We start from the raw sequence: 13,195 nt of genomic DNA, 5'->3' as shown, positions 1-13,195 counted from the left end.
GAGACGTCGTAACACTTCACCTCTGGCTCCCTTAGCGCCTAGCTTCTAAATAAGGACGCTGTTAGACCTTAGCACAACCAAAGACCTCATCATACGAAAATGAATGCCAATTCGGTAGTATCACCTAATACACACACCAAATATCTTCTAGAACTTTCTTCACAATCAATAACCCTCACGTTTTTAAATCCTTGTCCTGTATATCTTGTATTTTTCTAATACACTTGTAGCTTTTCTATTGTTGGTACTCTTGGCTTTTCCCTCTCGCCCTAAAGAAATTTCCCCCATATATTTTTAATCCTAATTTTCATTACGACCCCTTGTCTCGATCCGTGCCTTCTCATGAGTTGTGCCGTGTGTCGTGGGTTTATCACGCCCGGCTGGAGCTGTGGGTCTAGGAGACATGTTGTCAGGCAGCTGGCATCCCTGGAGGGCAGGGTCCTCTCGTCCTGATCACTGGGGCTCCCTTCTCACGGTGCAGTTAAGACCTACAGGCTCCAGGGGTCGGTGACTCAGGACTCTCGGGTCTTAATGACAAACCCAGGTCACGAGACTTAGGCCAATGCAGGGGCTCCTGTTGGGTCTGCAGGCCCCTAACCCTCCCACCAGACTAGCAACCCCCAGGGAAAGGGAACTCTTTTCTCCCCTGGAATCCCAGTAAAGTACCACACAGGGCTCTCACCAGCCCGCTACCCCTGCCCTCCACAAACAATAATCCTAGCATCTAAGATGCATCGTTGACTTACGTCATTGAGTCTGGGGACTGCAGACGACGGAGCAGCTCTGGCAGGCCACCCAGCAGGGCTTGGCCTCTTGCTGTGCCAGGCTAGGCTCCTGTGGGGCTGCAGCCTCGGCTGAGGCACGGCCACCTCCTCTGGGCGCTCTGTCCACGAGGGTCGTGCTGCACTCGCTGCCTTCCAAACCAATCCAACACGTGTCCACCTGAAATTCTATCCCCCTGTACCAGCAGCGCAAGCCTTGGTTCCCTCTCCTTCATCTGACAGTTCTGCCATCTTTATTCCGAGCGTCTTACCAGTGCACCTGCGTTTTCTCACGGGCTCTCCCAGTAACCACAAGGCTCGCCCCTCAGCCCAGCGTTTGCAGCCACCAGCGACCGCCGCCCCCCACAGAAAAGCTTGTCGCTCCCCCTGCCGACAAGTTCCTCAGCCCGACTGAGGCCGTCCTCTGCACCCCAGCCGCAGGCACACACACGTGAGTTCATGCTCCCCCGGCAGCATTCCGGGACGATTGACTCACGTCCCCGGTCCTTCTGTGCTCTTCCTGCCCGAATCCATCCTCTGCCCTCTGCGCCTGGCTGTCGGGCCACCCACACCTTTCCGAGGCCAAATCCTCAGCTTCTGCCCAACTACTCCCAGTGGTCACACTTTAAATAGTACGTTTGTTTCCTTTGTTACACAGTCCATGGTACTTGTAATTTAGAAAATGCTGATTAATAAAAACAAGGCACGTTTCTATCTTAACCATTAACGCCTTGGTGTGTTTTACAGAAATGAGATCATACTGTTTATAATCCTCACTTAAAACAATCTTTCCATGTCATTGCGTAGAACTGTTTCTATTTAACATTCTCATATTGTTGGATACACCAAACTTCTTGTTATGTGGATCGTGAATTTTCTCCTTTTTACAAATTTCAGAGGACAGTTGAAAGAACAGCAGTGAACACACATGCATACGTGTGCCTGTCACCTAATCACTAGTTACCATGTTGCTGTTTTGTTTGACCCATTTGGAAGTCAGCTGCAATCCTGATGCTTCATCCCTATGTATTCAGTAGGTAGCTCCTGGGAATACGGGTAGTCCAACCACTATTACCAGTTATTATACTTAAGAAACGTAATGTTGGCTTATCACCTACAAACAACCCATTTGTCTTCGAAATGTCTTCTGTGTTTTCTCTAATCCTTTTCGGCTTCACATCTCCTTGAAGTTGGCACATCCCTGGCCTCCTTTAATTCACAATAGTTGCTCTGTCCTTTTTCCCCATGACATTGATTTTGTTCAAGCCCCACATTCTGGATCTTTCCTCCCGATCAGACTCAGGTTCAACGATTCTAGCCGCCTTTCCTTCTCAGTTCCTGGTGTCGCGGCCGTGTGGCCGCACTGCTGGTGATCTGCACGTGACACATCACATGGGGCCACTGTGTCCCTTACTGGAGGGGGAGCTTCTGGGAGTGGAGGCACACGCCTTACCTGTGTGGGACTCGGCCTGCCTGGTGGCATGCTGCACATGTGGTCGGCGCATGACTGTCCCTGAGTGAGGACACTTGCTGTCTGGGGGACAGTGAGAAGGGTGACATGGCAGCCGGGAGACAGGGCTGGAAGCCGGTCACGGCCGGCCTCACAGCCCCCCTCCTACAGAGGGAACCGCCCGCAGCAGACACAGGTCCTCAGAGGCGTCTGTGGAGGCCACGAGACTTCTGTCCTTCACACGCTTCAGAACGCAGTCCCTGGCCCGCTGCCGCCTGCCCGGAGGGGCACACGTCTCCCAAACACTCCAGGAAGTTCTTAGAGCAGAAGAGCCTGAGGTTGGTGAACACGCAGGCACCACCAAGGAATGGTCTGTGTGACTGCATTTTCTTCCGATTCTGGCTCCTGCAGGGCTTGGAACAGTTGCAGAACGATGCGAATAGGCCGCTTCAGGTGAGTGGTTCCGGTGCCAGCAAAGCCATCACTTGGGTGGCAGTACTGCTAGGCTTCGTGGTCTTAGGCAGAAACAGCCAGATGCATCTTGGGGTGAAATGTGCAGCTGCCGTGGGGATTCAAACAGCAGAACAGTTGGTCCCGATGTTAGATGATGGCACACTGCCGTCAGAGGCGCACGCACTGCCAGCAGGCACCGTTTCGTTCCCCAGTGGAGCCCCCGTGCCTCGTAAGCACACAGCTGTGCTGGTAAATGCCATCCTGAGCAAGGTGCCAACCTCCAGATGTTCCACTTTGCAGTTTCCCAAGAGCAGCTTGTTAGGAGTTCAAGAAAACGGCACCAGGAGACAACGGACGCTTCGTATTGCTGAAAGGGTGGGGGGAAGGGGGGTGCGCCTGCCTGCTACACCTGCAGTGACACGGGAGGAGCTGCTGGCAACGGCCGTGCCCAGGGCGGGAGGCGGGTGTGAGTGCGCCCGATGCCAGGCCTGACCCACGACTCTGCAGGTGAGAGTCACTCAGCCAGCCCGCCATGTGTGACACGACTCCCTACTTATCACAGGCCCTTGCTTCCCTCCCTCCTACAAACCACACAGCTCAATAAAAGCAGAGAACTACTATATGGCAGTAACCCTCATCAACAGCTGGCACCTTAACCCGAAGACCCACCACAGGGCTAAGGACCAAGGGGCCGAGCCGGCACTGCTATGTCTCACAAAGGGACACGACGTCACACTGACCTTCCAGGAGGAAAGAGCTTTAGGACAGGAAGGAGAAATGAACCCACAAGTGTGTGTGTGTCACAGGAAACGTTTTTTGAGGCAAAAAGTCTTTTTGTCACTAACACACTCATTCCTTATAGTGAAGGTGATGGGAGAAACTGATTTCAGATACAGTGTGGGGAAGTCACACGTTTTTGATCCGCACGAAAATCAATGACCGATCAGACAGCTCTTTAAAAATATTAAGCGAAGTCAGTATAACAAGCACTTTAACAGACATCACTAAAAAAAACTAAAGATGGAGAAAAATGTTGGTTTCATAGATTTATTTTCAAAGGGCAAAAACACTTAGACAATTTAAATACAAGTCTGAACAGAATCAGTCTGTCAATGTCAGCTACAGGGCTGACCTGCGTCCTCACGGCCAGACACCGCCTGTCTTCCGAGTCTTCTCGGCGAGGAAGGGTCTGGCAAAGACACGGGCAGGTCAGCGTCTGTGCCGCTAACTTGACCTGACGCGCGGAGCTGATGCCCCTGCGTGGCTGCAGTTACGGGCACTAACGTTACATTTCAAGTCTTTCCACCTGGTGATGCTGGAGCCGAAGTCGCCAGAGCTGGAGTTTACTGACACTTCTCTCCCAGCAAGCGCAGCATTAAGGGATTCACACCCACTATTGAATTTGACCTTCATAAAAGCCCCAGGTAGGCCCTGCTTTTATCCCCATTTGACATATGAGGAAACTGAGGCTCACAGAAGCTACGCAGCCTGCCCATGATGGCCAGACCTACAGGGTGCAGCCGCGCTGAGAATAAACGGGCATCTGACTCGAGTCCATCCTCTCGCCCATGAGGCCTGTCTGCCTAAGGAAAAGCCAGGCACCCCCACTTCCTGGACGGCAGGCGGGGCTACCCAGCTCAGTATTTCCCACAAGACTGCTCTGATGAGGGCTGACCCCCCAGGGAGGACCCAGGAGTGAGGGGCTCTGAACCCTCCTGAGGTTTAAGACGACGGCTGCGGGGGCCCCTGTGAGAGCCCCCGTGTCAGCCATTCCCACTTCCCACTTCCTCCCGAGTCCTACTTTACTGAAGAACCCCAGGCAGATCCATTCTACGGGGGAAGGTCATTCTGTAAGCCGTCATTTACCTGGTACTTTACTCATACACATCCTTCTTATCTGCAATGTAATCGACAATTTCTTGTGGACACATCAACTTCTCCGCATCTATATCAGGAATTTCAAACCCTGAAAGTAAAGTTTACAACAGTCCATGAGTGTAGAAACAGCAAATCCTCCAGCACTGACAGCACCTACCACTTCTGTGACACCCACGAGGACATGAGAAGATTCCAGCACCCTCAAAGCCCCTTGAGGCCGTGAGCCAGTTGTGTTCTGGACAATGTGTGTATCGTACTGGGTCTACTCTGTGGTTCTTGTGTTAAGATATAATCCATGTAATAGAAAATCCACCTACTGAGAGTGTAAAATCAGTGGTTTTTAGCCTATTCGCAAGCGTGTGCACCATCACCAATTTTAGAATACTTTCATCACCCCCCCAGAACCCCGACGCCTCCCTGCCCTAACGTCCCATCCCTCTAGCCAGCACACGCTGAGGGGAATCGGAACGCAGTTCTACTCTGCAGGACGGCCCTCAAGTCCCTTGGTTTCTCTGCTGGCAATTCACCCCAAAAATGAGTTGTGGAGCCTTCCCAGGTCTCATCTGCACAACTCACTGTCCCAAATGAGGAGAACTTGGAGTGTGCAGGAAACCACGGTGTGTGGGGTTCCTGCTTCCATTACACATGCGATTCCGATCCCAGCTCAGACTCCCACTCTCCCTGGCCCTGTGACCCACCCAGACCAAGGATCCGTGCGGACCCCACGCTCGGCCGCGCGTTTACCAAATTCGTCTTCCATGGCCATGATAATCTCCACTTGGTCCAAGCTGTCCAAGCCCAGGTCCTTCATAAAATGGGAATTGACCGAGAGCTGCAAGAAAGGAACAGCAAACACAGGACTCAGCCTGGGAGCGCTGCTGCTTCACAGGGTGGCTGAGTGGGGCCATGCTGATCATGACCGCGCTTTATTCTATATGGAAGGAGCCAGCACTGCCATTCCTTTGCCTGGCGCCCGCAGAGACCTGGCGTGCTCTACGTGTCAGCTCACCTAACCGTGTGCAGAACTGGTTACTAGTGGTGGGTTTCCCTTTACGTGTTTTATCAAGACCTTTGCTCCCTGCTCTGAAGGACACGAGCGGGTGCTTTTTCCTGCTGCCGTATAAACGACGACACACCTGAGAAGGGACATGCTGTCCCTCAAGAACAGCCGACAGTGCTGACTGCCACTCTGCCTTTAATTCAGCTCTCAAGCTGGCCAGGACGAATTCTTCACAAACCCGCATCAAGCACAAACGACCCTGGGGAGTAAGCCGCGTGGTGGCTACAGTGAACACCATGTTGCATATGTGGAAGTTGCTGAGACAGTAGATCTGAGAAGTCCTCATCACAAGAAAAAAATTCTTTGTAACTGTGTGTGGTGCTGGATGTTACCTCGGCTTATTGTAGTGACCAAGTCATAATATATGCAAACGCCAGGTCACTGTGTTCTACACCTGAAATTAATATGTCATCTGTCAAACAAACAAAAGCCCCACTATCCTACCCCCAAGAGATTCAATGATCAGAGGAGGTGTTTACGTGCCGCTGTGAGAAAAACCGCCAAGCACTGAGTTAAACAGCAGGACAGTGTTTACGGTGTACGACCACCGTGTTTGTACACGGGTGGGAGACGGCTCACAGAGCACACACTCCACACGTGTACGTGCGTGTGTGTACACTTCCTCCCATGCGCACGGAGAACCTCTGGAAGCTGGTCCCACCAGCTGCCTCCCAGAAGGGGGACTGGGTGGCTGGGAGCCGAGAGACTGGTGGCTGAACATCCTTCTGAATGGACCCTTTGAATGTTGTACCATGTGATCAAATACTCATTTAGAGAGAACATTTAAGCCACACTGATTACCTTCTGTGGGTCGATTTTGTCGTAGAGTTTCAAGACATAGAGCACACGGTCCTGGATGGCCTCCAACGTCAGAGGGGGCGCGTCGCTGTACTGGCGGCACAGCTGCGGGACACTGCCAGGAACCTAGGGCAAAGGCAGGAAGGGACGTGGTCGTTGAACACGAAAAGACTGAGGACCTCGGTCACAATGTCATTAGGGCACTAGAGAAGCCACCCCATCTGATTCTAACTGTGGCCACTAGGTACCCGCATCACCGTGCTGAGTACTCAGGCAGCACTGAGACCGTACACCAGAGGGTCTGCTGGGGCCCCAGCAGCTACTGTCCCCTGGGTCGGCTTGCCTTCCTGCCACCAGCCTTTCTGAGCTTTGTCACAGTTGAGGACCCCCCCCAGTCTCTTGATATTCCACTGGGTGTCAGCGTCTTGACTGGGTTCCTTCAGGAAACGGGGCCAGCGCTCCAGATTGCACATCAGGGGGCCTGACGCCATAAAGAATGAGAGAAAACAATGGCTGACGCGACTTTGCTCCCTAGGACGTCCCTGATCTATCTGTGCCTGGCTGTTCGCCTTCTGGAGCGGAGTTTACATCTGCGGTCTGGAGCGCTTAGGGCATTTCCCACAGAAAATAGGTTTTGCTTCTTGGGGCTCAGGTCATGGATACTCACAAAGGTCCATGGAAAATGGTAATAAAAACACTGCCAAATGAACCCAACCTATACACACGTCTGTATAAGCAACGCTTATCTTCCAAAAAAAAAAATCAGGTTTAATCAGCAAGCTGAAGAGAGCAGACTTTCAGGGATGTTCTAAAGAATATTTCTATGCACTCCAGAGCTTTGGAGCACTTGCTCTATTCTGTCTAAGTTAACGGTCTCCTTTCCTGTCTGATGATGGTGATAAGGAGACCCTCATGTGGGAATGTCACCGGCCCACTACCTATGACAAAAGGTTTGCACAAAGGCTGTGAGGTGGTGAACTGGGCGGACTCCGTCAAAACCACTTCATAAACAGAGACAACAGGCTTCCTGTGGTGTCCGTGACACCCAGGCGGTGGCAGGGGGACATCTTCGAGTGCCCTGCTGTTGTTGGACGGTCCCAGGACCAGCAGCAGCAGCAGCAGCTCCCAGTTAATGAAGACTCTCGGCCCTTCCCAGAATCTGCTCCTTAACCCAGGGGATCTGTATGCACAGTCGAGTCTGAGTATCAGTGACGTAAGAATAGGGACAGTCACTTTGCCTCTTGCCGCAGGTTGAAGTCAGTCTCAGGAACCAAACACCCAGCAGCTCTACAGGGCTGCTCTTTTAACCCTTAATTAATTTCCAGGTGACTTTCGGTCTTTGATTCAGGCGACAGCGCAATCAGTGCACCATAAATGAATCCACTACAGTGTCAGTAACTCTCAACACAAGCTGCAAAAAGAATCACGTGGCGACTGACGAACAGACATGCCGGCCCCTCCTCGAGAGAGTCTCCCTCATCTGGCCCAGGGCATCCTCTTGATTCTAACATGAGTCAAGGTGGAGACCACAATTACCATGCAGTCCCTGAGTTTGAAAAGGGTTTCTCAACTTGACCTTGGGAATCTGTCCCACCTTAAGACAGTTGTTAATCTGGGTGCCTTCAGAGTCACCGGGGGAAGTTAAAAACCCACGCCAGGGCCTCATCCCTGGGAGTAAATCAGAATTGGGCGGGGGTGGGGGGGTTAAGCTACCCCAGGTGTCTGGAATGTGCAGCTGGGTTGAAAATCACCGCCCTCGGGAGGGTTTCTGGCTCAGGGGCTTCATTAGGTCAAAACAAGCCAGACCCCACCTGCTTCCTGCCCTGTTCCCAGGAAGCCAGGAAACGGGGGAGAAGCGCCCCGGGGAGGAAGGCAGGAGCCCGCTCTGGGGACGGCTGCAGGCGCGCGGTCTCCTTCCCCGGCGCCCGTCCGTAGTGCCCCGCAGGAGCCATCACGGCAGTTCCCGCTGTCACCGCGCCTGACTGACCGCCACCCGCATCTGAAAACCCAGCGAGCAGCGCCCGACGTGCTCTGCCCGCCCCACCTGCTCCGAGCCCCGTCGCACCTCCACGAGGCAGCGACCGGCGCCGCACCGCACGTGCAGACGGAGGCTCAGCGCGGCGACGAGGCGCGTCCGGAGCCCGGGCGCGAGGCAGCCGGGGGGGTCGGCGGCGCTGCGCTCACGGGGCGGCGCGGCCTCCGGGCGGGGGGCCCCCCAGCGCCGTCGGGCAGCGGGAGGCAGCGCGAGTCCGAAGTCCCGGTCACCCGCCCGCGGCCGGCGCGGCCCCGCGGCCTGACCCTCCCCCTCCCCCCGCGGGCCCGAGCCCTGACCCCTGTCAAGCCCCAGCAAAGTCACCGCGAGTCACCTGCGCGAGCCGCGAGGCCGGCTGCGGAGCCCCGGGCCTCGTCTGGATGCCCGCGGGGCACAGGGTGGTGCTGAGCGGCCGGGCAGCGGCCGGCGTGGGGACCCGTGGAAGCGCCGCGAAGGCCGCGGGCAGTCGGCGGACACAGGCGGAAAGGACACGAGCCGCCATGGCTACGCCGACCCAGGATGCACTGCGCCGCGCCCTGCGGGTCAGTTTCCGCTGCCGCTCGTCGCAGGAGCGGCGCTGCCGGGCCCCGCCGGGCGCTGGCGGCCCCTGGCGGCCCCTGGCGGCACTGCGCCCTGCGGCCGCGCGGTCCAACCATCCAGACGTGCAGGCGAAGGGGTGGCGAGGGACAGAACTGAACCTGCGCAGCAACTGTCTTTCCCTAAACACTAATCACGGCCGCAAGAAAGGAGCTTATGTCTTCTAGTCTCTGAAAGTTCTGAACACATTTATTTAAAGTTTGGATACCGCAGTTCTTCCATGGGTAATAAAATTATTCAGTAGGTCAAAAACTCAGTATAAAATAATGTAAAAATACGAGTTGATTTAAATATATGACTAATGAGTGTGGGAATTACGATAAAAAATACGTGTTTTAAAACAACGTATACATAATATAGCTCACATAAATGGGTAAGTGGGTGAAGTTTAAGTGTGCTAATTCACTCGCATTTCTTAGCAGGGAGGCCAAAGATACTGATTAAAATCCAAACATATAGCAAAATGACTCCAAACTGAGTATTTCAGTTTTACATGTTTCTTTTTGTTAAAATAAAGTGTAATGCCTTTCATTTAAAGTAGAATACGTAGTATGATCCCTCTGTTGTCAAATTCTTTCTATGTGTTCACTAAAAAATTGAGTTTCTTCTATGTGCCAGTTGTGGAGGCTACAGCAGTTAACAAGCCAGACAGGCAGTCTGTTCTCGTAGAGTTTACATTCTACTGGGAAGCCAGACGATAAGCAAATAAAATATGCCCCCTCCCCCCAAGAAAACCCAACTGCAGGAAGCAGTGATAAGTACAAAGAACAACGAAACGGGGAAGGGGACAGTGTATTACATAATAATACACAGGAGCTGTGTTAGTTCAGATGGGGTGGTCCCGGAGGGCCTCTCTTAGGAGGTGTATTTGATTTGGTCAATGGGGAAGGAACACAGAAGCTCAGGAATCACCTGCTCTTTGTTATGCCAGCAAGTCTGTAAGGCAGTGCTAGCCGTCGACACCAGGCTTCTCCTGCACCCGATTTCATTGGCACCACTTCTCTGTTAATTCAGCAATTGGAAGAACAATTGCATTACGTCTTCCGAGTGGTCAGTGGGTAAATGGCCGAGCTCCATTTTAAGTGGCAGCCTCCTATTTCTGCAGAAAACTGATTGGCACCAAAAACCTGAACGGAGACCCAGGATCAGGGCCCATAAGATTTGTTGAAGTCACCAGTGACACACCAGCCTCTGATCATAACTTCCCGGTCACACTTTGGGGCAGACCCATAGGACAGACCCTGAAGGTGACATCCAGCAGTAACAGAAGGAGAACTCACAGAGGAGCCTGATAACCTTCCAAGCCCACGCTTGAGAACCTCTTCCCATGACCTATCTGTGTTTCTGTCTTCCATTTAATCCTTTGGGTCAAACATAATAAGTCACCTTGTGTTTAAATGACGTATTTTGGGAGAACTGGTTTTCCCTTCTTTCCCTACATGGCCTGTGGGGTAAAAGATTCAATATTGAGATCGAGTTCTCAGCAGGTGGGGAAGATTTGAGAGAGTACACGAGTGCTGTTCAGAGCAGCCATCAAAGGACATACAGCATAAACTCTGTTAGCTCCCTGCACACGTCACCCCGCCAGCTCAGCACTTGTCCCTACCTCCTTCCAGCCCATGTGCACTTTCATCTCACCCTCGCGTTCCCGTTATCTCTTGTCCCTCCATCGTCATCTTCCTGACTCTCCTTTGAGCCCATGAACATGCCACTTTCTCCTGGCGTAACAACAGCCAGGAGCCTTGTCCACTGACCTTTACGCCTCTCTGATACTCCCATTGTTCCTTCCTTTCAGAGCCAAGCTTCTCGAAAACAATCTACACTTTCAGTCTTTAACTCCCCACCTCCTAGTCACTCGTTACTCATTAATCCACTCATTAATCCTAGTCACTCTTTAATCCACTCAAATCTAGATTCCACTCGACCCCTCGGCCGCCACAGCCACTGACGCCTGTCACAAAGCTCAGCACTACATCTCAAACTGTCACATCCAATAGATATAACCTTTCCGGCCAGTCCTTTCCTGCCTCAGTATAGTAAGTTAACTGAAATTTACTCTTACTATGCAAACATCACTGACTGTTTCAGTAGTAAAATAATTAGTTCTTGTTTGTGAAAATGATCTTAATAGGATGGGAAAAAATATATGCCAAGCAGAATGTATCAAAATACGTATTTATTAACATTTGAAGCTTTATGTAAACCTTTAAAAGCAAATGTGCCAAGAGAGGAATTCCAAAAATCACAGTGAAGTCCTTTTCCCCGAAGTATAAATGAACATTAGAGATCAGCAGTCCTACCACCGTCAGAATAAAAAGTCTGTCTGAAAGAATACAAGGAATTATTTTAAATGTCATGTAGGTATTTTCCTTTACAGTAACAACTCCAGGAAGCACTAGGAGGCCAGAAAGAGCCAGGACATCGTGTCCTTACCTAACCCTAACTTATTAAATATACAAATATATTTCCATCTTTTTGTCCAGCCAGTAAATGAGAATCTGCTCCGGACCATTTAACAAAAGACCAATTCTGGTCCGAGATGGGCGGGCGGAGAACAGTGCAGTGACCCAGAAACAAGTCCCAAATGGCGATGGTTCCAGAAGTCAACACGGCGGCTGCAAAATTACCTTTCACGTCACCTTCCAGGAACCTAACATCAAGCAGAGAAGAGACAATTCAAATCACATATTACAAAAAAAAAGAAAAGAAAAGAGAAAGGGTCAAAACCACACTCCCCAAAGCAACAAGAAGACAAACACCTGGAAATCTGAATGCCTCCCTTTGGACCGCCACCTACAGCTGCCTCTCTTGATGCAGCCTGTCCCTTGCACCCCAGCTCAGGGTGGCCTGCCTTCCACTCTTCAGTGCAGCCAAACTCAGTGCCCTCAGCGTCTTCCGTCTCGCGGCGGGCTCTAAGCCCAGACCTTGGCATGGCTGGGCTCTTGCCATTCTTCAGCCTGGTACCCCCACAGAAAGGCCCTTGCTGACCCCCCCGCCCCCAGGGCCGGACACACCTACCGACTCTGCTCCCACTCTATCTCACCTCATCCTGTTTCCTCTTCACAGCCCTTGTCACTGTGTGACATGATCCTATTTCCATGGTCGGTGGGTGTCTCTCCCACAGAAACAATCACCAGGCGGAATCTGGTTGTGTTTTTAAGACAGGGGCTCTGCAGTCAGCTACCTGGCTTTGAATCCTGACAAAGTAAGAGCTGCATGACCCCAGCAAGCTAACATCCTCAGTGACAAAGGGACATGGCGATGGGAGCACCTTCTTACAGGACTGTTGTGAGGTTTAAGGAAATCGTTGATACAAAACGCTTACACAGACCCTGATGCACAGGAAGTACTTAATAAAAATGGGTCGGCATTCCTTACTGCCGTATCACCGACATCTTGCCGAGTGCCACTGATAAATAGATCCTCTCATCACCAATAGATCAATATTTTTCAGTGGATCAATACGGCCTACACGACGGAGGCTCAGTCCACTTTCAAAGTAAAGATGTAAAGTACATGTAAAACTTTTCTTACTGGAAAGAACATAAATCCTAAGTTCTATGTAGAGAACATTCATTACTGTTTGTATTTAAAATGTTTTCCCTCTGGGACAAAGCAGGGCTTGAATACACATACAACACTGCTCAGAGCCATGGGGGCGGGATACAGGGAATCTGAAGTCTGACACCGCTCTACCAAGCGCCCCTCTTCACCCCCCTTCTGAGCCTTCTGTGACCTACAGTGTCCCACGTTTCCATTCAGCCAAGGGACACAGAAATGTGCGCTTCCATAAGAGCACCAGTGTCTTTCAGAACGTCGCACACTTGCCTTCCAGCCTGCCCGTGAGGAAGGCGGTAGAGCATGACGCCCACGCTCAGGGTTGTCTTGGGGTTCACTGCAAGCAGCTGAAACACTGCGCTTCCCGACGGCTCGCTCTCCTGGGCACAGGGGTGACTCAGAACAACAAACAGGAGCCCCTGGTTTAGGAGAAAAATTAATAACCAAAGAAATCTGCATGAGTCTTTTGGGGGCAGAGACACAACCGAAGAAGCATAGGAATAACCGACAGGCTTGTAAGTAGCCAGGAGTCGCCACTGGCTCACTTTTGTTCAGGCTGGAACTGCTGAGATTACCCCTGGCCTGGACTTCTGGCTTCTTAGGGCAGG

General features: G+C 52.0%; 2 protein-coding genes across 6 annotated transcripts in view; both read right to left on the bottom strand.

Annotated features, from left to right (window-relative positions):
• Positions 1-3,697: 3,697 nt before the first annotated feature.
• NDUFAB1 (NADH:ubiquinone oxidoreductase subunit AB1) lies at positions 3,698-8,973 on the bottom strand. The gene is made up of 5 exons (XM_074322673.2): positions 8,767-8,973; positions 6,404-6,526; positions 5,287-5,374; positions 4,531-4,630; positions 3,698-3,853 (listed from the first exon to the last, which is right to left on the bottom strand). The coding sequence occupies exons 1-4, from the start codon at positions 8,932-8,934 to the stop codon at positions 4,539-4,541; spliced, it is 471 nt and encodes a 156-aa protein (XP_074178774.2). The 5' UTR covers positions 8,935-8,973; the 3' UTR covers positions 3,698-3,853; positions 4,531-4,538.
• Positions 8,974-11,190: 2,217 nt separating this feature from the next.
• PALB2 (partner and localizer of BRCA2) overlaps positions 11,191-13,195 on the bottom strand; it is a 19,448-nt gene continuing 17,443 nt past the window's right edge. For all 5 annotated transcript variants that reach the window (XM_088801155.1, XM_019750189.3, XM_074322853.2 and 2 more), the window contains 2 exons: positions 12,858-13,006; positions 11,191-11,679 (listed from right to left, as the gene is read on the bottom strand). In XM_088801155.1, coding sequence (XP_088657281.1) covers positions 11,469-11,679; positions 12,858-13,006 — 360 coding nt within the window. In that variant the 3' untranslated portion in view covers positions 11,191-11,468. The remainder of the gene's footprint in view (positions 11,680-12,857; positions 13,007-13,195) is intronic.

Source organism: Rhinolophus sinicus, chromosome 10, assembly GCF_057876585.1.
Source record: "Rhinolophus sinicus isolate RSI-liver-muscle chromosome 10, RSI-T2T, whole genome shotgun sequence".
Lineage (NCBI taxonomy): Eukaryota > Metazoa > Chordata > Mammalia > Chiroptera > Rhinolophidae > Rhinolophus > Rhinolophus sinicus.
The sequence above is the reverse complement of the archived record's forward strand: the minus strand, read 5'-3'. Positions and strand labels throughout refer to the sequence as shown.